The 24,047-nt window shown below is 39.1% G+C and overlaps 3 protein-coding genes across 6 annotated transcripts in view; all 3 read left to right on the plus strand.

The window, feature by feature from the left end:
- The window catches only part of SLC9B2 (solute carrier family 9 member B2), a 61,861-nt gene extending 43,379 nt beyond the window's left edge, over nucleotides 1–18,482 (plus strand). For 2 of the 4 annotated variants that reach the window (XM_060416821.1, XM_060416822.1), the window contains 3 exons: nucleotides 7,142–7,250; nucleotides 11,114–11,250; nucleotides 13,878–18,482. In XM_060416821.1, the coding sequence (XP_060272804.1) occupies nucleotides 7,142–7,250; nucleotides 11,114–11,250; nucleotides 13,878–14,096 (465 nt within the window). In that variant the 3' untranslated portion in view covers nucleotides 14,097–18,482. The remainder of the gene's footprint in view (nucleotides 1–7,141; nucleotides 7,251–11,113; nucleotides 11,251–13,877) is intronic. The other 2 variants (XM_060416823.1, XM_060416824.1) reach the window with 1 other exon arrangement.
- A 1,438-nt stretch (nucleotides 18,483–19,920) lies between these two features.
- LOC132659990 (large ribosomal subunit protein P1-like) lies at nucleotides 19,921–20,642 on the plus strand. The gene is made up of 2 exons (XM_060417503.1): nucleotides 19,921–20,002; nucleotides 20,220–20,642. Exons 1-2 carry the CDS (start codon nucleotides 19,921–19,923, stop codon nucleotides 20,585–20,587), a joined length of 450 nt encoding a protein of 149 aa, XP_060273486.1. The 3' UTR covers nucleotides 20,588–20,642.
- Nucleotides 20,643–21,181: 539 nt separating this feature from the next.
- The window catches only part of LOC101106685 (sodium/hydrogen exchanger 9B1), an 82,764-nt gene continuing 79,898 nt past the window's right edge, over nucleotides 21,182–24,047 (plus strand). The window contains exon 1 of the mRNA XM_042251812.1: nucleotides 21,182–21,360. Within this exon, the coding sequence (XP_042107746.1) occupies nucleotides 21,182–21,360 (179 nt within the window). The remainder of the gene's footprint in view (nucleotides 21,361–24,047) is intronic.

Below are 24,047 nucleotides of genomic sequence, written 5' to 3' on the forward strand. Positions count from 1 at the left end.
GGTAATATATGAGGCACCTTTATCATTACACCCTCATCAGCTTAGAATAGTTTCACAGACTTAAGCATGCATCAGAATCACCTGGAAGTCTTCCTGGGTTAGATTTCTGGGCCCCGCCCCCAAATCTCTGACTTAGTTACAGTGAGGCTTTAGAATTTGACTTCTAATAAGTTTCCAGGTGATACTGATGGTGCTAATCTGGGACCACATTTCACTCAGTTGTGTCTGACTCTTTGCAAGCCCATGGACTATACAGTCCATGCAGTTCTCCAGGCCAGAATACTGGAGTGGGTAGCCTTTCCCTTCTCCAGGGAATCCCTTCTCCAGGGGATCTTCCCAACCCAGGGGTCAAACCCAGGTCTTCTGCATTGCAGGTGGATTCTTTACCAGTTGAGCCACAAGGGAAGCCCAAGAATACTGGAGTGGGTAGCCTATCCAGCAGATCTTCCCAACCCAGGAATTGAACTGAAGTCTCCTGCATTGCAGGCAGATTCTTTACCAACTGAGCTGGTAGGGAAGCCCCACATTTTGTGAGCCACTGGCTTAGAAGATTATTGTTTATAACCTTTAGCCATGCTGACAGATAAAAAGTGGTATCTTGTTTTATTTTATGTTTCTTTGATTAATTGTTATTGTTCAGTCACTCAGTCATGTCTGACTCTTTGCAACTGCGTGAACTGCAGCATGCCAGGCTTCCCTGTCCTTCACCATCTCTGGGAGCTTAAACTCATGTCCATTGAGTCAGTTATACCATCCAACCATCTCATCTTCTGTTTTCTGTCATTCACTTCTCCTGCCTTCAATCTTTCCCAGCATCATGGTCTTTTCTAATGAGTCGGCACTTTGCATCAGATGCCAAAGTATTGGCGCTTCAGCATCAGTCCTTCCAATTAATAGTCAGGATTGATTTCCTTTTTAGGATTGACTGGTTTGATCTCCTTGTGGTCCAAGGGACTTTCAAGAGTCTTCTCCAACATCACAGTTTAAAAGCATATTTTTTCATATACTTTGCCCCTTGTATTTTTTATTTTTCTTTGCTAGGTCTTTTATGCATTATCTTCTAAAGGTCTTTTATGCATTGATTATTGACCTATAAGATATATATACACATATACACACGTCTCTATATATGAAATTAGCTTTTTGTGCCTTTTCATATCATTCATTTTTTAACACAAAGATACTTTCATGTGATCAGATCTACGAATCTCTTACTAGGACCTTTCCTCCAAACTATTTTTTTTTCCCCTTGAAGATTTCTTTCCAAGTGAAGTTTTACATACATTTATTCCCTACTGTAACCTTGAAAAGTAGATATCAGATCATTTTACAAATGAGGACACCAAGGCTTAGAAATACTGGATACAGTGCCTAACGTCACAAAGCCAGTAAGTGGCAGAGCGAGGATGAGAACACACCATTTGAATATGCCAAACTGTTGCCCTAAAGAAAGGAAAACGAATCTTCACTGAATCAGTTTTGTGGCAGGAACTCTCCAGAGCAGCACAGTATTATAAAAAGAACATAAAATTTATTTTAACAGAGACCTTGCTTCCGATCCTGGTTCTATGACTCTTGAGCTGCATAATCACCCAAAGGTCACCTATCTTCTCTAATACTCAGTTTTCCCAACTGTAATGAAGAAACTAATAACAACATCTAAAGAACTGTGGCTATTTTATGGGGAAATGGAAATGAAGCATTAGTAAACATTTGTAAAAAACATTTTATAAAATACTTTAGATTTTCAAAGTTTAACTCAAGTACATTATTGCTATCGCAATAAATGCTAATGCTAAGTTTTGAGTTAAACTTTGAAAATCTAAAGTATTTTATAAAATTCACTTGTGCCTATAGTTTCTGATGTTATTTCTTACTTTCCTCTTGGTTTTCCATTTAATCATTCATCTTGCCATCTGTTGTATTTTATTCAAGTGCACTCACCTTTTTTAAGCCTCTGTCATCTATTTGTTTCATCTATTTTCAAATTCAGTCCTTCTTGATGACCTTTATAGTTATGAGGGTTTGTTTTCTGTTTTATTTTGGATGTCCTGAATACTGAATTGTTCTTCTAAGAAGAGACGTATCCACTTAGATAGACATTTAACCCCTGATGAAACTTTCATTTCTCTTAACTTTCTCCTTTTTGTCCATCCTTGAAAGTGATTTATATTTTTGAAGATTCTTACCATTGGTACATAGAGATGTATAACGTGGCCTTAAATTTTAATGGACAACACAATCTTCTTTCCTTTTGGCTCATCTTCTTCTTCCTTTTTTTTTTTTTTTTTTTTGACTGCCCTATATAGCTTGTGTGATCTTACTTCCCCAATCAGGGACTGAACCCGTGCTCTTGGCAAGGAAAGTTCAGAGTCTCAGTCACTGGACCACCAGGGAATTCCCTAGCTCATCTTCTTTTATAAGTATCTTATTTCTATGGCTTGATTCTCTTTTGTAAATAAACTTATTTTGGTTTTTAAATTATGAAAAAGCCACACAAAAAAAGCTACATTGTGACTCTTCTCCCCTTTTAAGAGTTCATAATATATAAGCCCATATCTGATAAAGCCCATATCCAATTAGTTCTAAAGTGTTACAGATAAAAAGCAAAGCATGGCCTTTGCCTACAGTTTAGAAATAAAAGTAATTTGATAGGGAAAACTCTTTAGGACTTCTGCTCTCATTGGAGTTCTGAATATATGAAATATTGAAATATTTTTGAGGACTTTCCTTAAGCAATTTAGTCCTGTCAACAAAAGCCTAAGTAAAACTAAGATTAATAGAGTTAAATTTCATTCTTCACAACTAAATATCAACTAAAGTCTGAGCTTTAGCTATGATATACTCTAAGGATTAAATTCAAAAGTAAAATTTAACGATATGTGGAATGTTGGCAACTGGACGTTTTTTGACAAAACTAGAAATTGTCATTAAATGACAAAGGATCTTGGATGTCTTTTAATATAAACCTCTACTTTACAGATGAGAAAAATGAGGTGCTAAGGGCAGGTGACTTACAGTTAATGGGTGGCAGAATTTGAACCTGATTCCTTATGATATGGAAGCATAACTTTTTTTTCATGATATAGAAATAGAACTGTATACATAAATCAACTGAACCCCTCACATATGCTGTCTTTCAACATTGATAAGCTAAGAGAAATAGAATCTTCACCCTAATAAACATATCAGAAATAATAATGAAGAAAGTAGAGAAGCAATGTAATCCTCTGTCAGAGTTCCATACAGATATGGAAAATGTGTAATTTTAAGGGTAAAACTGTGGACCAAAAATATAGATTCGTAATGTTGACTGAAAAAAGTCTGTTAAACGTAAATTCTTACGTACTGTAATGGGCACTGCTTAATTGCCTTCCAAAAGAAAAAACAAAATTGTCAGTTTGCTCTGCTACCAATTAGGCTGAGTGTGCTTGCAATCTTGCAAATATATTACATTGTAGGTTTTTTTTTCCCAATGTGGTTATGCCTTCCCCCAAAATATGGTATATTGTTTCAACTTGTGTTTCTCTGACTACTGAGTTTCAGTGTCATGCTTTGAGGCCATTTGTGTTTCTTGTATGACTACTTGTATATTTGCATTGCCCATTTTTCTACTAGGATCTCTATCTTTTTCTTAATGATTGGGTATTTTTCCTTATCTGTTACACATAGTACAGTTATTTTCTCTTGGTTTATCACTATTTTTTTTATGGTTTGCTTTGCCACAGACACTTTAGTTTTACATGGTCAATTGTGTGAGTCTTTTCCTAGGATGTTTGAATTAAGTTTTATAAAGTTATGCTCATATCAACCAGGATCTTGTAAGGAGAGAGAAATCACATAGTAACTGGAATAGAGAAGTTTATTATTAACCATCCCAGGGATCAGTTAACAAGGGGTTGGCTTGTAAGACGTAAAGAGACCCCTAAAAAATATAGGAATGTGTGCTGTTCTTATATACTCAGTTGTATATGACTCTTTGCAACGCCATGCACTGTAGCCCACCAGGCTTCTCTGTCCATGGGATTTCCCAGGCAAGAATACTGGAGTGGGTTGCCTTTTCCTTCTCCAAGGGATCTTCCCAACCCAGGGATTGAACCCACATCTCCTGTGTCTCCTGGATTGCAGGGGGACTCTACCTGGTGAGCCATTGGGGAATAGCAGCTATAAACTTCTAGGGTGGAAATAAACCATACCCTTCTGCCTCCCCCTCTCACCTCCCTACTCCCAACCTCAGAGCTGAGAATCCAGACCTGGTCAGAGCCTTGGTCACTGGGTGACAGAGAAATCACCATGGCACCCTGCCTACAAAATTAACCAGAAATCTACTCTCCTAACTCAAAGGAAATCCACCCATCAGGGTACATGGAAAGGTATATTGCCCATGGGAGGTGGGGATGAAACCACCCTAGAAATAGCCTGGGGGAAGCTGCCGGCCCCATGCACTATAGGAGCCTGGTACTGGAGAAGACACCCGGGCTGCAGGAGCCTTGTACTGGAAGATCTTGGCAGGAGGAGCCACAGAAACCAGGAAGGGCACCTTCTCTTGTCATAGCTTTCAGCCTCTCTACTAACAATATTTAATATAGTTCAGTTCAGTTCAGTTGCTCAGTCATGTCTGATTCTTTGCGACCCCATGAATTGCAACACGCCAGGCCTCCCTGTCCATCACCAACTCCCAGAGTTCACTCAAACTCACATCCATCCAGTCGGTGATGCCATCCAGCCATCTCATCCTCTGTCGTCCCCATCTCCTGCGCCCAATCCCTCCCAGCATCAGAGTCTTTTCCAATGAGTCAACTCTTCGCATGAGGTGGCCAAAGTACTGGAGTTTCAGCTTTAGCATCATTCCTTCCAAAGAAATCCCAGGGTTGATCTCCTTCAGAATGGACTGGCTGGATCTCCTTGCAGTCCAAGGGACTCTCAAGAGTCTTCTCCAACGCCACAGTTCAAAAGCATCAATTCTTCGGTGCTCAGCTTTCTTCACAGTCCAACACTCACATCCATACATGACTATTGGAAAAACCATAGCCTTGACTAGACAGACCTTTGTTGGCAAAGTAATGTCTGTGCTTTTTAATACCCTATCTGATCATAACTTTACTTCCAAAGAGTAAGCGTCTTTTAATTTCATGGCTGCAATCACCATCTGCAGTGATTTTGGAGCCCCCAAAAATAAAGTCTGACACTGTTTCCACTGTTTCCCCATCGATTTCCCATGAAGTGATAGGACCAGATGCCATGATCTTAGTTTTCTGGATGTTGAGCTTTAAGCCAACTTTTTCACTCTTCTCTTTCACTTTCGTCAAGAGGCTTTTTAGTTCCTCTTCACTTTCTGCCATAAGGGTGGTGTCATCTGCATATCTGAGGTTATTGATATTTCTCATGATGTACTCTGCATATAAGTTAAATAAGCAGGGTGACAATATACAGCCTTGACATACTCCTTTTCCTATTTGGAACCAGTCTGTTGTTCCATGTCCGGTTCTAACTGTTGCTTCCTGGCCTGCATATAGGTTTCTCAAGAGGCAGGTCAGGTGGTCTGGTATTCCCATCTCTCTCCGAATTTTCCACAGCTTATTGTGATCTACATAGTCAAAGGCTTTGGCATAGTCAATAAAGCAGAAATAGATGTTTTTCTGGAACTCTCTTGCTTTTTCCATGATCCAGCAGATGTTGGCAATTTGATTTCTGGTTCCTCTGCCTTTTCTAAAACCAGCTTGAACATCTGGAAGTTCACGGTTCACGTATTGCTAAAGCCTGGCTTGGAGAATTTTGAACATTACTTTACTAGCATGTGAGATGAGTGCAACTGTGCAGTTGTTTGAGCATTCTTTGGCATTGCCTTTCTTTGGGATTGGAATGAAAACGGACCTTTTCCAGTCCTGTGGCCACTGCTGAGTTTTCCAAATTTGCTGGCATATTGAGTGCAGCACATTCACAGCATCATCTTTCAGGATTTGAAATAGCTCCACTGGAATTCCATCACCTCCACTAGCTTTGTTCGTAGTGATGCTTTCTAAGGCCCACTTGACTTCACATTCCAGGATGTCTGGCTCTAGGTGAGTGATCACACCATCGTGATTATCTTGGTCGTGAAGATCTTTTTTGTACAGTTCTTCTGTGTATTCTTGCCACTTCTTCTTAATAGCTTCTGCTTCTGTTAGATCCCTACCATTTCTGTCCTCTATCGAGCCCATCTTTGCATGAAATGTTCCCTTGGTATCTCTAGTTTTCTTGAAGAGCTCTCTAGCCTTTCCCATTCTGTTGTTTTCCTCTATTTCTTTGCACTGATCGCTGAAGAAGGCTTTCTTATCTCTCCTTGCTATTCTTTGGAACTCTGCATTCAGATGCTGATATCTTTCCTTTTCTCCTTTGCTTTGCGCTTCTCTTCTTTTCACAGCTATTTGTAAGGCCTCCCCAGACAGCCATTTTGCTTTTTTAATATGGTACCAGCTGGCAAAGGAGAACTATTTAAAGAGCCCAGCTCCATTTTCTGCAGAGAAACAAGGAAAGGCAGATTAGGGGCCAAATAGCAATAAATTAACAACTGGCGCAGCACTTTGTTATACCTGGATTGTGCTTTTGTGCATAATTTGAGATAACCATAAACAACATGTTTTTATAAAGGTAAAATTGGAAACAAAGACCTATAAATAAAGAAATTATTGAATAAACTATGGTATTTCCATACCACAGATTACTATGCAGGAATTATGCGGTGAGTATCTAGATATATGTGCAAATATTAAGCCTTTAAATCATATTTTTAAATGAAAATTAACAAAATTTTTTAAACTATTAAATGAAATAAGAATACAATTAATGTAATAATACTCATTATAATATATGTATATACACAGATTGTGTATTCAGAAACAGAAGTTCTAAGATTACTTTGTAAGATTCTATAATTCACTCTTATGTATAAACCGACACTAAAGTATCTCACATAATATCTTAATTGTATTAGAACTATCTTTGTGCAATTTTTTGTTGCCTTTGAACTAACTCATTTATAGATAATACAGAGGTAAAGGCTGTCGCAGGTCAAATTGACTCAAATTTCAAATTAGTAAAATTCTTAGAAATTCTGAATTCATGTAATGAAAATCCGTGTGTGTGTGTGTGTTTCTTTTAGACAGATGTTGAAAAAGTTATAGCAGTTGCCTGGGACATCTTTCAGCCCCTTCTCTTTGGACTGATTGGAGCAGAGGTGTCAATTGCAGCTCTCAGACCAGAAACTATAGGTAAGAATTTCAAAGTACTACTTTTGCTAAAATCAACTCCTTCTATCTATATTCAGTTGAGATATCTTTAGTAGGTATGTGTTCACTGATTCCTGTTATCGGAGTAGTTGGTTAGAAAATAATGTTTGTCAATCTAAGACAGTAAATTTTACACCTTTAATATTGTTCCTCGTAAAGAAAAGTGACATTGCTGACTGCCATCAGTAAAATGCAGGTCTGTTTCCCAAGGGTAAAAATGGTCATGTAGCCTTGCCCTGATCAAGAGCCAGAGTCTTAAAGATAACTAGTGAGTCCTATAACATGTAATAATATGTACCCATAGAATAGAAATGTTTGTTCATTCATTCTTTGATTCATTCACCCATTTGCTGTGGTGGTTATTCGCTCAGTCGTGTCTGACTCTTGTAACCCCATGGACCATAGCCTGCCAGGCTCCCCTGTCTGTGGTGTTCTCCAGGCAAGAATGCTAGAGTGGGTTGCTGTTTCCTTCTCCAGGGTATCTTCCCTACCCAGGAAACGAAGCTGAGTTTCCTGCACTGCAGACAGATTCTTTACCAACTGAGTTACGAGGGAAGCCCACACATTTGCTAGCCATCATGTTAAAACTCTTAATTCATAGCACTTCATTTAAGAATTAATTTACGCACATATACTCATTATTTCCTCCTTTCCTTGCATTACGTTATTTTTCCATCCATACAGGGGCTACTGGTCCTTGCCACCTCTTTCTGAATCTCATGCATAGATTCTTCCCCTGTTTTCATACATCTTCAAGTAGCCTTGTCACAGTTTCCTCTTCTTCAGAAGTTAAATGGACTTTAATCTCTCTTATCTTGAAATAATATCCCATTCTGATTCATGCTATAGCATGGATGAACCTAGAGGACATTATATTAAATAAAATAAGCCAATCATAAAAAGACAAATACTGTATGATTTTATTTATATGAGTCAAATTCATAGAAATGTAGAATAGAATGACAGAGAAGGCAATGGCACCCCACTCCAGTCCTCTTGCCTGGAAAATCCCATGGATGGAGGAGCCTGGAAGGCTGCAGTCCATGGGGTCACTGAGGGTCGGATACGACTGAGCGACTTCACTTTCACTTTTCACTTTCATGCATTGGAGAAGGAAATGGCAACCCACTCCAGTGTTCTTGCCTGGAGAATCCCAGGGACGGGGGAGCTTGGTGGGCTGCCATCTATGGGGTCGCACAGAGTCGGGCACGACTGAAGTGACTCAGCAACAGCAGCAGCAGAGTAGAATGATGCCAGGGATCTTGGAAATGGGGAGATGGGAATTTGTTGTCTAATGGGTACAGAGTTTCAGTTTTATAAGATGAAAACATTCTGGATATTTGTGGCACAAAAATATGAATGTTTAACTTGATACTTACTAAACTGTAAGTTTTTAAATGATTAAGATGGTGATTTTTGTTAAGTATATTTTATCACAATCAAAATTTAGATAAGTACACACATATATTTATAAAGGATATGTGTACATATATATGTATATATATATACACGCATCCTTTCTCCTTTCACTGCTCTCCTCACCTACCATTCTATCTCTTTCTTCCTCCTTTCAAACTTTTCCAAAAGGTTACCTGTATTCCACTTTTCCATTTCAGTTCTCTTTCTCTTCCTCAGTGCATTAAGTTTAGCTTCTGCCCTAACACACAGCCAGCCCTGCTCTTATCAAGGTTATGTTATTAAATCCACTGAATATTTATGAGTCTTCATTTTACTTGATCTCATATCAGCATTTGATGCTATTAACCTCTTTAAAACACTTTCACATTGAAGTTGGAAACTGTATTTTCTAGTGCCCTTTGAGTCTTTACAGTATATATGGCTCCTATGCTTCTCACTCTTTATCACTTTCCCAAGCTCATCTGCACTCAGTGACTTTGATTCAGTTCAGTTCAGTCGCTCAGTCATATCCGACTCTTTGCGACCCCATGAATCGCAGCACGCCAGGCCTCCCTGTCCATCACCAACTCCCGGAGTTTACCCAAACTCATGTCCATTGAGTCCGTGATGCCATCCAGCCATCTCATACTCGGTCGTCCCCTTCTCCTCCTGCCCCCAATCCCTCCCAGCATCAGAGTCTTTTCCAATGAGTCGACTCTTTGCATGAGGTGGCCAAAATACTGGAGTTTTAGCTTTAGCATCATTCCTTCCAAAAGAAATCCCAGGGCTGATCTCCTTCAGAATGGACTGGTTGGATCTCCTTGCAGTCCAAGGGACTCTCAAGAGTCTTCTCCAACATCACAGTTCAAAAGCATCAATTCTGCGGCGCTCAGCTTTCTTCATAGTCCAACTCTCACATCTATACATGACCACTGGAAAAACCGTAGCCTTGACTAGATGGACCTTTGTTGGCAAAGTAATGTCTCTGCTTTTCAATATGCTGTCTAGGTTGGTCATAACTTTTCTTCCAAGGAGTAAGTGACTTTGATTGTAAACTATATAATTCCAAAATCTTTAAATCTGTATATCCAGTGGTTGATTGGACATCACCACTCGTAAGCCCCACAAAACTTTAAACTCAATATGTCTCAATCTTCCTCATCATCGTCTCCCCAAACTTTCAATGTTCCCTCCTGGGAATGGTATTATCTCTTTTGTACCTTGTACTTCAGCAACAAATACCTTTGAAAATATATCAACCTGAGAGAATATCCTCCAACAAAAAGCTACAAAACTTTTCTGTTAAAAAAAACCTTTATTGCAGATTTACATTAGAGCTTCCTGCAATGTCTTTCCCTTTTATAAGCCTTTTCAACTTGAAAAAATTGTTCTCAATTTTCTGTTCCTTTTTGAACTTCATTGTTTTCAACTGTAAAATGAGACTAATTACCCCACAGGTTGTAAGGATTTAATAAAGTAGTGCACTTAAAGCTGACTATGGAACCTGGCACAGAGTAAATACTCAACCAAAGTTACTTTTTAAAATACTACCCTGTTAGTTAGCAGTCACTTTAGCTGTGGCTTTCTCAGGTCCAGTAGCCTCCAGTGGCCAAGTCACAATCCCTTATTTTGCACATCAGAATGAACTTAACTTTACTAGCAAAGAATTCTAAATGCTGATTGAATATAGCTGTATATGACAACCAGGACTAATGGGTTGTCAGTATACACACCAGTATGAGGAAACAGATGTAGAGTGCTGATGTCTGTTCTGATTGGTCAGTGCCCAGCCCGCTCTGTTCTGATTGGCTCATTACATCCATAATGGTTCATAAATATTTTGAATATCACTTCTTCATACTCTGTAAAGAATTCTCATCCACTTTGTTAAAAATATTAATGTTTTATTTTCCTATGCCCTCTTACCAGTATGTTTAAACTGTATTTACCTTATAGTATATTAATTAGTTGTTTATGTTTCTGTCTTTGATATTCATAGAAGCAGTCTATTTATATTTCTGTGTACTAGTACCTAGTCCAAATCCTGCCATGTACAGTTATTATTGTATAAATTCTTTAAAAATAAACACATGAAAGTGTTGTTCTTGCTATAAAGCATAAAATAACCTTCAAATCTCCTTTGTAAAAATTTAAATATGTTTAATTTCTGTTTTTATTTTAGGGTAATACTCTGGTTTCTTTTCAGGTCAAATAACTCTTTTGCATTTTACTAAAAAACCAAGGGGAAATACCTTCTTTTAAACAAGTGGTCTGATTGGTCCTTAATATTGATGTTTTAATAAATTGTACCTTGCCATTTTGTCTTTTTAATTTTTTGAATGTTTTTAGGCTTCTGTTGAAAGACTTTTGAATCAGTAATTATGAGATTCAGAGGTTTTTATCCCCTCAGTATTTCATTATGTCTGAAAACTGAGTATTTCTTACAGGTCTTTGTGTTGCCACCCTGGGCATTGCAGTATTAATACGAATTTCAGTCACATATCTGATCGTGTGTTTTGCTGGTTTTAACATTAAGGAAAAGATATTTATTTCTTTTGCATGGCTTCCAAAGGCCACAGTCCAGGTAATAATGGATTTTAATTCCTATTTCTATATGATATCTTGAAATTTTTAATAAGAGAGCTTGTTCAAATTTGGTGAAAATAAGTATATGAAGTTTGATTTATGATAAGATTTTATACTGATTTACTCTTTAAAAGTTTTATTCTTGGTATATTGATTCATAAGTATGACAGCTCATTTAAATTTCTTTAGATCACCAGAGTACAACTGAAAATCCAATAAATCCCTGTACTACTAGACAGTACCTAGCAGGAAGGAAGAGTTTGAAATTTTATCACTCAGAGCTCTCTAAATAACCTAGAGATAGTTATTAACTTTCTTCGTTTCAATAAATAGCATAGCCCATCTTAGTATTGAAATGTATGTAACTATGTGATTGATGATCAGTTATGCTTGACTACAGTCTTTATATATAATGGAGAAAGATTTATTGAGAAATAACTCAGAAAATGCTTTATTTCCTCGATTATTAGTTGATATTTAAAATTGTCAAACCAGCTGAACCTCCTGACAAACAATCATATGACCCAAAATTTGTGCACGCTGGTGAACAAGGCACTAACCAATAGGTGCTTGGAAGGATTTGCCAGGTATTTGGTAGCATACCTGTAATTGCTAATTAAATTAGAACTGTACAGATCATCGTTTGTTGCAAATGTAACATATCCCTGATGGTATTGTATATTCTCCAACTAATTACAAGAAATGAGACTTGTTTCATCCTTGATTATTTTGTGATTATGTAAGTGTATAAATTTCTCGTTTCATGAAACGAAAATCAGATGTTAATTTAGGAAGCTTTGAGAGATGTGTATGCTGGTCTGGAACAATATGCCAGATTTTGTGTGGCTTCTTTCCATCATACATTCATAGGAGAAGTTTTTCTTTCCATCATACATTCATAGGAGTCTGAGACATAAACATGGTGACTAAGAATGCTGTGAGGTTAATATAGTACAGTACATAGAGTAGTTTCTCCCTCAGTCTCCCGCCTCCACACTGTCTCTGGTAACTTTAGCAGGTAAAATAGCAAAAATAATCACTCTAGTTGCTTTGGTATGAAAGATTTGTTTCTAAAGTTAAAACTTGAAGGACGGCACTTTCCCGCTATGAAAACAAGTTTTAAACTAAGGAGAAATTATCTAGGTTGTCTTGAATAACGCATGTTCTCAAAGCAATTATTGTATAGAATTTCCCTTTTTCTTCTTTGCCACTGCACAAGAAACAAGACTTTCTTATATATTTTTTCCATATTAGTGTTCTTAAACTATTTTTGTCTATGACCCATAAGAAGTATACTTTAAATGCCATCTTAGAAAACATACAAACCCCCTAAACATACACACATGTACACATTTACACATACAACAGAGAACTGAAAGGGAAATGTATATTGTAATGTGTGCAGTTCTTGCTGAGCATTCATGAAATGTTGAATTAGTTCTGGCACAAGGTGATACACCATAGCAAAGACCCCTCAAACGCGGGGACTAAATGAGATAGACTTTTTATTTCTTTCTAACCAGTGGTCAAGAATGACCATTCCAGAGCTGGCAAGGTAACTGCTGTTCTTATGCTTTTCATCCATGAGTCCAGCTTTCACCATTTCCATCCAATGGCAAGGGGAAAATAGTAAGGTCCATTTCTTTTCAGGAAACAATTAAAAGAAGCATTTATCACTTTTGCTCACCTCTCAGTGGCCAAAACTTAGATATATAGCTACAACTATTTGCAAAGAAGACTGAAAAAAAGAAAGTCTCTATTTGAACAGCAATGTGACAAGCTAAAACCCAGCCACTTCTATTATAGAAGGGTAAAGGGGCATTCAGATATCATGGGCAATTAGTAGTCTCTGCCACTGTGTCTCATCCACACTGATATTTTCTCTTTTGTTGTGTTGTCCTGGAGATCAACATTGTTGTGTTCTGTGAAATAAGGGGATAACCAGGTTGATTAATATATATTTCCCTTGTGGCATTGATAATATTGCATTTTGTCTCTAAAAGATTTTTCATAATACCTCCCAGTAGATAAATTTTAAATAAAACATTTCACCAACTCCTAAGGCAAAAAATTCATCAAATTCCTAATAAGATTAACGTCAAGTTTCAAAGGTGCCTACCACTTTCAAGTTTCTTGATGTTTTAGTTTAGGCTCTGAAGCAATATTCTTACATTTTTTTCATTTAGAACTTCACTATCTTCCAATAAATATCACTGCATTTTTTCATCTTATCCTTTCTTAATTCCAAATTCCTAAAGATCAAAGAATGAGATGACCAGTAACTTTCATCTTTATTCAGGAGGAATTTAGTATAATCTTGTTATAGTTAATTAATATCCTAAGTCTGTATTTGCCTGGTGTTTTGAAATATATCTGCCTGATATTTTTGTAAGTTTGGCTTATGCAAATAGGTACATATGAATCATCATTCTTTCCCTTGGCAAGGGCAGGGAGAGCTTTCAGATCATTAAAATCAACTGCAGTACATTTTGAAACAGGACTAAGAGAACTTTCATAATTGAGCAAAAGAATAAGACATTTGTTTTTGCAAATGATAACACAATTCACCTTTTTTCTATGTGCTCATCTTATAATGCTTCCAACTTTACCTTTAAACTTTCATAGGCTGCAATAGGATCTGTGGCTTTGGACACAGCAAGATCACATGGAGAGAAACAGTTAGAAGGATATGGAATGGATGTGTTGACAGTGGCATTTTTGTCCATCCTCATCACAGCCCCAGTTGGAAGCCTACTTATTGGTTTGCTCGGCCCCAGACTTCTCCAGAAAGCTGAACAACATAAAGATGAAGAAGATCAAGGAGAGACTTCTATACAAGTTTAGAGGTGAAAAGACTGAATGCTGAATACAGCCCTCAGAAGGCTGCTGTCAGTGCCTGCTTTTGTCAACTAGCAGAGACTAGTTTTATCCGGATGGATATTGACATATTTAGTGTTTAAGTGTAAATTAACAGAACCAGAGTGTGGCTATTTTTTTTAAAACAACATTTTTAGCTATTACCGGGATGGTGGTAATGTTCTACATCTCCAACCTGCTCCCTTCCTTAATTTTTTTTCTTCAAATAACTATTCATCATTATCTATTAGTTTGTATAGGGACATGTATACTTGGGGCTTCCCTGGTGGCTCAGCGGTAAAGAATCTGCCTACAATACAGTAGATGTAGAAATCACAGATTCGATCCTTGGGTCCGGAAGATCCCCTGGAGAAGGGCATGGCAACCTACTCCAGTATTCTTCCCTGGGAAATCCCCTGGACAGAGGAGCCTGGCAAATTACGGCACACGTAGATACTTTAGTGTACTACCACAATTTAATATCAGTGTCTGTTTTGCTAGCCAACAGCTTGCTCTGACTTAGTGTTATCATCACAATTTCATACTTCATGGTCACCTAACCTCTCATGCCTTGAATTGTTTTGGGCCCTTTTTTCTTTTTGTTTTTAACACAATCCTTCATCCATTTCTACCTTCCCTCTTAATCTGCCTCTTTTCCATTTCTCTCTCTCTTACCTATCTTTCTATGAAGTAGTATTTCTGATTGTTCCCACCAAAAATTTTTAAAAGTACACAAAATATTTTAATTGGTTCTTTCTCTTGCACCTGTCCACATGCCAAAGACTAAATCCTATCCCCCTAGTTAGCTTCACAGAGCCCCCCATTTCAGTGGCTCATCTGAGTTTCTTTCTACCTAAGCAGTGCCCTGACCCACCCCTTTGTTTTTTTGTGACCCACATTTTCAGGCTCTTCCTGTTCTTTAGGTAAGAGATAGCTAATTTTTAAATCTATCTCAGCCTCATGAATGCCATATTAATCAGGGTAACGTAAGCTGCTATAATGAAGAAATGAAAAATTAAATAAATAGAAAAATGTATTTTCCTCTTACAAAACCAGCTGACAGGGTTACTCTGCTCATGAGGTTTATTCAGAGACCCATGTCCTTCCATCCTGAGCTCTGCTTTGCCCTAGCTTAGGACAAAAGTCCCCTTTCTAGTATTCAGGAAGAAGAAGAAAAAAGAAGCCCAAGACAAGCAGTTTATTTTTAAGGAAGTGATGCGGCAGCAGACACATCTCTCCTTGCACATTCTATTGGTGACAATCACACCCACCCAGCTGAAAAGTATTATCTCTCACTAAGCATTCACATTCCCGGGAGATGGAAAGACCAGATTTGAGAGCCAGAAGTACTATCGTGTTGGGTGTTACCATCACCTAGTAGCATATTCCTGCAGGTTATCAAAGACTATCTAAAGATGTAACTTTAACCAAAAGAATGACTTCTATGGCAGGAATTTCAGGAATTGTGACATGCCAGTAGAGAAGATAAGAAAGTCTTATCTGCAAAAGTCTCATTTTATCCCACTTAATCAACTGACCATTTCTGCTTTTTTGTATCACTTGTTAAGTTCCTCTACTCTAGGTCAGCTCCTGCCTAGTTGTTAGAATAATCATGTTTAGATAATGTTGTTATTAGACTACCTAAGGTTCTGATTTAATAAAGACAAACATATGAACAATTGGTAAAAAGGGCTATAAGTGCTCTGAAATAAGTGAGTATAGGGTACATTCACCCTTCATTTAGTTATTAGACTAAGATGTCATGAAATAACCTTGTCATCAGACTACTCTTCCAACCCTTCCCGCCATGACTTTCAAGCTGTTCAAAACCAACTTAATTTTTATTAATCTAGCATAACAGGAAGCCAGAGAGTTTTCATTTTTATGTCAGCCTGACTCTGGTTCCTCTATGGGACTCTGTTCCCTTAGTGTTTATGTTCTCAACATGGACGAGACTCGTTTATACCAAGATTCAGAGAGGTGGACTTCCTTGGCCTGATACGCCTTGGTTGTAGCACCATAAACTTAATGCTCCTCTGGTTCTCTACTTTCACAGGCTCGGAAATGAGAGTCACCCAACAAACATGATGTGACCCAGGCACATCATAAAGACTAATGTTCTTACCATCTTAGATCTTACCATCTCAGATCATCTTAGGGATCTGACAGTCTGATTGAGGACAGAGACCATTAAACAAGAGATTGCAAAACAGTGTGATAAGTGCTAGATGCAGAAAGTACAGGGGTGCCAGGGAGCTCACAGCAGGAGTAACCCATAAGTCAGGGGGGAGGTGCACTTTAGGCTCAGCCTCCAGAGAAAGTACGACCTCGGCTAGGATGTGGGGATGATTAGGACTTAGCAAAAGGCATGGGAGACCCAAGGGTGCTGCAGTTAGTGCAGGTTCCCATGTTCACCAGTAACTCTTCTCCATGTAACATAACAGGCTTTGAATACTTCCTAATACAAAATACAGTTCGTATAAGTAAATAAGAATGTTGTTGTAAATATTCAAGGCCCCAAGAAAGAATTAGAAATGGAAATTCAGAGTGTAGAAATAGTTGAAAATCCCCTAGAAATAGTTGAAAAGTGACTGCCAATATGCCATTTTCAGAGCATGTGGCGACTTGTTGCCTACCTCTCTACAACCAAATCTCTGTGGCTCTCTGTCCAGTGGGCTTCCCTGGTGGCTCAGTGAAGAATCTGCCTACAATGCAGGAGACCCAGCTTCCATCCCTGGGTCAGGAAGATTCCCTGGAACAGGAAATGACAACCCACTCCAGTATTCTTGCCTGGAGAATCCCCATGGATAAAGGGGCCTGGCAGGCTACAGTCCATACAGTCACAAAGAGTTGGACAGGACTGAATGACTAACACTTTCACTTTCTCTGTGAGGTGTTGGTCTCTGCAGGACTCACTGTGAAGTCTCAGGTTTGTTTTGTCACCACAAAGTAAACCACAGCTCTTTTCTTGGTTGGTAAACTCAGAGTTAACTTGATACAGGCTGTTGACTCAAGCCAATCAAACTTACCCCACCCCACCACAGGTGGAAACCATTGCTCTAACCTCTGGGTGACTGAAAGAAAGGTGTATCATATACATACTTCTATCAGAGTACTTGTAGTCCTTTTTTCAGTTTATGGATTTGTTGCCTATTAAATTAACCCTTGAGGGGTGGGAGCCTTATCTTGGTCATCTTTGAATCCTCAGCAATTTTTACAGGGCATGGAGCAGGGTGGGCATTTAGTAAGTTGTTATGAACAGAATCAGTGAGGAGATTCTCTTTCAGTATCAGAAACCTACCTGCCACATAACAGTTTAGATTTTAGTCCACTTAGTGCATCTAAGCTGCTCAGGCTACTATGACAAAATACCATAGTCTGAGTGACGTAAACAACCAATATTTATCTTCTCACAGTTCTGAGGCTGGAAGTCAAATGTGAGAGTTGCCAGCAATGACCAGCTCTGATGAGAACTCTCTTCCTAGCGTGTTAATAGCCTCCTTCTCGTTGGGTTCTCACGGGGTGGTGGGAGGAGGGGGGTTGTGAGGGGATGGGAATGGAGGAGAATATGCAAGCCCTCTGTTGTCTCCTCTAATAAAGTCACTAATCCCACCATGAAGGCCCTAGCCTCATGACCTCATCTAATATAATTACCTCTCAGATTCTCCATGTCCAAACAGCATCACATTGAGGGGTTATGGCTTCAGCTTATGAATTTAGTTGGGAAACAGAATTCAGTACACATCAAGGGCTTCATACTTCCAAGGACAGCACCAAGCAAACACTGTAAACTTGTGCTCTTCCTAAGGTGGGTGCTGTCAACCTCTCCTCTGAAAAGTGTTTGTTTCTCTTTAGACAGACTGATTAGGTTTCTGCTTTTTAAGTTATTTTCACCTTCTTGTGTTTTCCTTTTTGGTATTAACTCCATATAACATGGACTGGACTTGAGTGTTCTCAAAATGTCCTCAGTCATATGTTTGCAAATGATCTCGCCCATTACATTCTTTAAAAATAGTATTGATTATTTTTGTCTGATTACAAAATAATACATTTTCACTGCAGAAGATCTAGAACCCAGAAAAGCACAAGAAAGAAAAATGAAACTACTGTTAATGCAAACACCCATATTAGTTTGATTCTTTTAAATTTTACTTTTGCAGTCTGGGGGATGTCTTATTTTCAGAATGATACCTCATCCACTGAATTCATTGAGTGAAAGGCAATATAAATATATTTGACTTCTGTGAACATATATAGATTGAAGATTTTTTTGTTGTATATAATGAATGCTAAGCCTTCCAAAATTACTTATTCACCCTGTAATATTCAAATATTAATTTTTCAATGAATAAAACAGATAAATCTCTGCCTTTAGGGAGTTTATGTTTTAAAATCCATTCATTCATTCACTCAAAATACACTTGTAACTTGCCTACTGTGTGACAGTTTTGCTAGATCCTGGGGAACACAGTGATAAAGAATATATTCAAGATGGAACTTGAATTCTAGCGGGAGACTGACTCTAATACTTGCCTTCAGAAAGCTTTCAAGGAACTAAGATGTGTACAAATAGCTGTAATCCAAATGAATGATTCAAAACTGTTCTCAGTGAGGAAAACTTCTTAAAGATGATATGTGAACTGGATCTAGAAGAGTGGACATGATTTGGATTGATGAGTTGATATTAGGGAATAAGGCAAAGAAAGGAACAGCCAGGTAGAGGGCTGGTATATTAGTGAAGAGCGAAAACAGTAAAGCCGGGGGTACAATAAATGACTGACACTTAAGGTTGATAAAGAGAAGTAGTGAGAAGTAAGACTGGGAAAGAAAGTTGGCACTTAAATCATACCAAGCTGGTCATTGGCTAAATTTCTGCTTTTATTGAAGTGCTTTCAGAAGTACAGAACTATTTATATAAAAGATATTTTTGAAACTACTTTCATATCAAACTTAGGGAATACTGCTATCATGATTAAGATTCTTTTTGTTCCTCAAAAGTTTTTCTGTTTTGTTTTTTGTTTTGCTTTTAATTACATTGTTGCAAATATAACCAATTTATTTTTAACTTATCCTTGATTTTTTTTTATTACCAAAAAGGCTTCAGATGTTTCTTTAGGTGTTTTTAAGTGATTATTACTAAATTTTTATTATATTGTCTTTAAGTAAATGAAGGACATTATTTTTGAAATGTTTCAGAATTATATTTCTGTATGAATAATTTATGTAGTTTTGTGTAACAGATGGGAACTGCTTCCTGCCATTTTGGGAACAAGTGATATCACATGTTTTAGTTTACTAAGATTAAATATGGCCTGAATCCTCTGACCTAGTGAGAATTCCCAAACTCTATTTGCTGACATGCCTCCCGTTTTCCTTCAGTAAACCTTAAAGCACTTGAACTCCAGCAGTCCATGGCATCTGAGGCTTACAGCAGTGTCTTGGAGGCAAGCAGGCTCCTCCCAAAGGTCCTTCTTCCCAGCTTTACCATTTGTTCTTCATCCCAGTAACCTTGGGAATCTCCTTGCTTTTTCCTTTCCTACCATGAGACCAAAGGATTTCCTTAACCCTATAATCACAAAAGACCTTGTCTACTCTTATAAAACAAGGAAGAAAATGACTTCAGTCCTTATTTTCTGACTTTTGGAAAACAGAAAATGAACTACCTATACCATGCTGAAGGTAGTAAGGGGTTACAATAAAAGAATTTCTTAGTCATCCAAGAAAGAGTTGTGATTTGAATAAAATCTTAAATGATAAATAAGAAAAGGGGTAAAGGAACACTCCCCATAGACCGAAGGACTTAAGAAAAAACATGGAGTCAAAAAGGAATTTGTGTGTATGTGCAGGAGAAAAAGTGGTTTGGAGTATCAAAGAGGGGAAAAAAAATAGGAAAGGTGAGTTTGTCTTTCTAAGAAATTTGGACTTTCTGTAATTTGTCTTTGTCTATGTTGTAGGAAGCTTGGGGACTCCAGAGAGGGAACTTTAAGACCACCTTTGGCACTGAGAACCCAAACTTTCTGGGCCCATCTTCAGGAGCAGTTCTGGCTCTTTCCTCCGCTGCCGCTAAGGTGCTCGGTTCTTCAGAGGAAGCTAAGGCCGTTTTGGGGTGAGGCCCTCACTTCATTCGGCGACTAGCGCCGCGCCTGGCAGCCCCCACCGTTTGTATCTACTCTGCCCTCATTCTGCACGACGATGAAGTGACGGTCACGGAGGATAAGATCAGTGCCCTCATTAAAGCAGACGGTGTAAATGTTGAGCCTTTCTGGCCAGGTTTGTTTGCAAAGGCTTTGGTCAATGTCAACATCGGGAGCCTCATCTGCAATGTGGGGGCTGGTGGACCTGCCCCGGAGGCTGGTGCTGCACCTGCAGGAGGTCCTGCCCCATCCACCGCTGCTGCCCCAGCTGAGAAGAAAGTAGAAGCAAAGGAAGAAGAATCTGAAGAGTCTGATGATGACATGGGCTTTGGTCTTTTTGACTAAACCTCTTTATTAACACATTCAATAAAAAACTAAGCTGTTTAAAAAAAAAAAAAAAGCAGTTCTGCTTCTATTTCATATGAAGGTTTCCACATAAGATTTCATGGGGTGGGGCGGGGAGACAAAGCAAAGGTTTTACACTGATAATAAATAGGATATTGAATGTTTATTTTGTATTAAATTCTGTTCCAGACACTTGCCACTTTTCAATTTATTCTCACACCACCACCACATCCTTTACAGAGAAGAAAACCCCAAAGTTCAGAGAGATTATATATTTGCCTGTGGTCCCAAAGCTACAAAGTGGCAGCGCTGAACTTTGAGCGCAGTCCTAACCCCAGAAACTGCTCCTTTTAAGGCTGTACTAGACATAAAGGGAAACACCGGCTAAAGTTTTGACAAGGTACTTCCGGCACATGCATCCCCTGGCGTTGTTTTTTGGCTTATCGGCCCTCTGAGGTCAACTCCATCTCCGGACTTTTACAACACAATAAGTCAATACTCTGAAGAGACGTGGAACGGGTAGAATAAACTGAAAACACAACAGGCAGTTCCAGAGGACCCCAGAAACCTCCGGCTCCGAAGGATGGGGCGACCATGACGCCAATTAAACGCGTCAACTCAGCCGGCAGTCGGCAGCCCCGCCCCCTCGCGTTAGCCCCGCCCATACTCTGGCAACCTGCAGCGTTTGCCTCAGCGCTGCGCGTGGGCCCGGCGGCGGTTGCTGTGCTCCCGCGTCGCTCCCTGGGCAGCGGGAGCTGCTGTAGGGATTGTAGGTACAGCCCATTTGTCTTTACTCTCCCTTTCGGCACTAGTCCCTCGTTTCTCGCGGTCTTTCCCCTCCAGTGGCGCCCAGGAACGCCTTCCCGCCCCCTTCGCTCTAAGGAGCGTACGTCTGCTCCTTTGCCGGGCTCTGGGAAAACAGCCACAGATGTTTGTTTCTTCTCTCGTCTCTCTGACTCGTTTCTTTGATCCCTCACCCCACGTGTCTCTCTTTATTCTCTCCGTTCCTCTTCCATTTCTTTCTCTCATTTTACAGAGTACTCGCAGATAAGAAAGAAGAGGTTTGTCAGTCAAGACTGACAGAAAAATTAATTTTATTAAGCGCAGACTCGTACAGATGGTGAATATCTGCAAATGAACGTTCGCAAGCTCCTGTGATTGGAGGTGTACTCCAGGATTGGTTGCTGATACTGGAAGGCTCACCTCCCTCCTCCCGCGCCCCTCACCCTGCCTGTTTCTTGTCGGCTTTGATCGCCGTGGACAAGCCCTTCAGATCAGTGCTTTTGAAGGATTGAGGGCTGTTGTTGCACAGGTACCATGTGTCAGGCGGTATCGTGTAGGAAGGAGTCCTTGTGAGAGGCCTGCGACTGGTCCCCGACGCCTCTGTGTGTGTGTGTCTTGTAGTCTATAAAAGATCAGAAGGGATGATGGAGAGGAAAGATTAGCTTGGATCGCACCGAGAGAGATCAGACCCCACTAAATAATTTTCCATAAGAATAAATAGTATTGTTGTTTGTGCAACAGAAGTATGGGAAATTAACATGTTACTCTCACATGTAAAGAATTCAAGCCCCAGACGTTTTGGTCACTGTGCTTATGAAATCGATATTCATATTTACTACCTTCTGTGAGTACTAGAATTTATACCGCTGGTTTTGTCAGTTGACTCTTGTTTTAACTCCTGCCCAATACCAGACAAAAGGACAGAGGCGGGTGCAGTAATAGCAATATATAAAGTAACATTTTTATTGCACTTCCCATCTTGTACATTATTTCCATACTCATCCTGTTTATACAACCTGTGAGATAAATTTGGTTAACAAAGCTCCGTTTTACTGAAGAGGGAACTAAACACTGAGATTAGGCAGTCCCTGGAACATAGTACTTCCCTGTCCCTGGAACATAGGCTTCCCTGGAGGCTCAGATGGTAAAGAATCTGCGTACAATGTGGGAGACCTGGGTTCGATCCCTGGATTGAGAAGCTCACCTGGAGTAGGGCACTGCAACCCACTTCAGTATTCTTTCTTGGAAAATCCCATGAAGAGAGGAGCCTGGTGGGCTACAGTCCATGGGGTCACAAAGAGTTGGACACCACTAAGCAACTAAGCACAACATACTGGAACATAGTACGGTATACAGTAAATACATTCAGTAAATACTTTTTTTAATTTTTATTTTTACTTTATTTTTCTTTATAATACTGTATTGGTTTTGCCATACATTGACATGAATCAGCCACGGGTGTACATGAGTTCCCAATCCTGAACCCCCTTCCCACCTCCCACCCCATATCATCTCTCTGGATCAACCCCGTGCACCAGCCCCAAGAAACCTGTATCCTGTATCGAACATAGACTGGCGATCTGTTTCTTACATGATAGTATACATGTTTCAATGCCATTCTCCTAAATCATCCCACCCTCTCCCTCTCCCACAGAGTCCAAAAGTCCGTTCTATACATCTGTGTCTCTTTTGCTGTCTCGCATACAGGGTTATCATTATCATCTTTCTAAATTCCATGTATATGTGTTAGTATACTGTACTGGTGTTTTTCTTTCTGGCTTACTTCACTCTGTATAATAGGCTCCAGTTTCATCCACCTCATTAGAACTGATTCAAATGTATTCTTTTTAATGGCTGAGTAACACCATTGTGTATATGTACCACTGCTTTCTTATCCATTCATCTGCTGATGGACATCTAGGTTGTTTCCATGTCCTATTATAAACAGTGCTGCGATGAACATTGGGGTACACATGTCTCTTTCAGTTCTGGTTTCCTTGGTGTGTATGCCCAGCAGTGGGATTGCTGGGTCATAAGGCAGTTCTATTTGCACTTTTTTAAGGAATCTCCACACTGTTCTACATAGTGGCTGTACTAGTTTGCATTCCCACCAACAGTGTAAGAGGGTTCCCTTTTCTCCACACCCTCTCCAGCATTTATTGCTTCTAGACTTTTGGATCGCAGCCATTCTGACTGGTGTGAAATGGTACCTCATTGTGGTTTTGATTTGCATTTCTCTGATAATGAGTGATGTTGAGCATCTTTTCATGTGTTTGTTAGCCATCCGTATGTCTTCTTTGGAGAAATGTCTATTTAGTTCATTGGCCCAATTTTTGATTGGGTCGTTTATTTTTCTGGACTTGAGTTGCATAAGTTGCTTGTATATTTTCGAGATTAGTTGTTTGTCAGTTGCTTCATTTGCTATCATTTTCTCCCATTCTGAAGGCTGTCTTTTCACCTTGCCTATGGTTTCCTTTGTTGTGCAGAAGCTTTTAATTTTATTTAGGTCCCATTTTTTTATTTTTGCTTTTATTTCCAGTATTCTGAGAGGTGGATCATAGAGGATCCTGCTGTGATTTATGTCGGAGAGTGTTTTTCCTATGTTCTCCTCTAGGAGTTTTATAGTTTCTTTCTTACGTTTAGATCTTTAATCCACTTTGAGTTTATTTTTGTGTAT

The sequence above is a fragment of the Ovis aries genome, chromosome 6 (genome assembly GCF_016772045.2).
Source record: "Ovis aries strain OAR_USU_Benz2616 breed Rambouillet chromosome 6, ARS-UI_Ramb_v3.0, whole genome shotgun sequence".
NCBI classification, from domain to species: domain Eukaryota; kingdom Metazoa; phylum Chordata; class Mammalia; order Artiodactyla; family Bovidae; genus Ovis; species Ovis aries.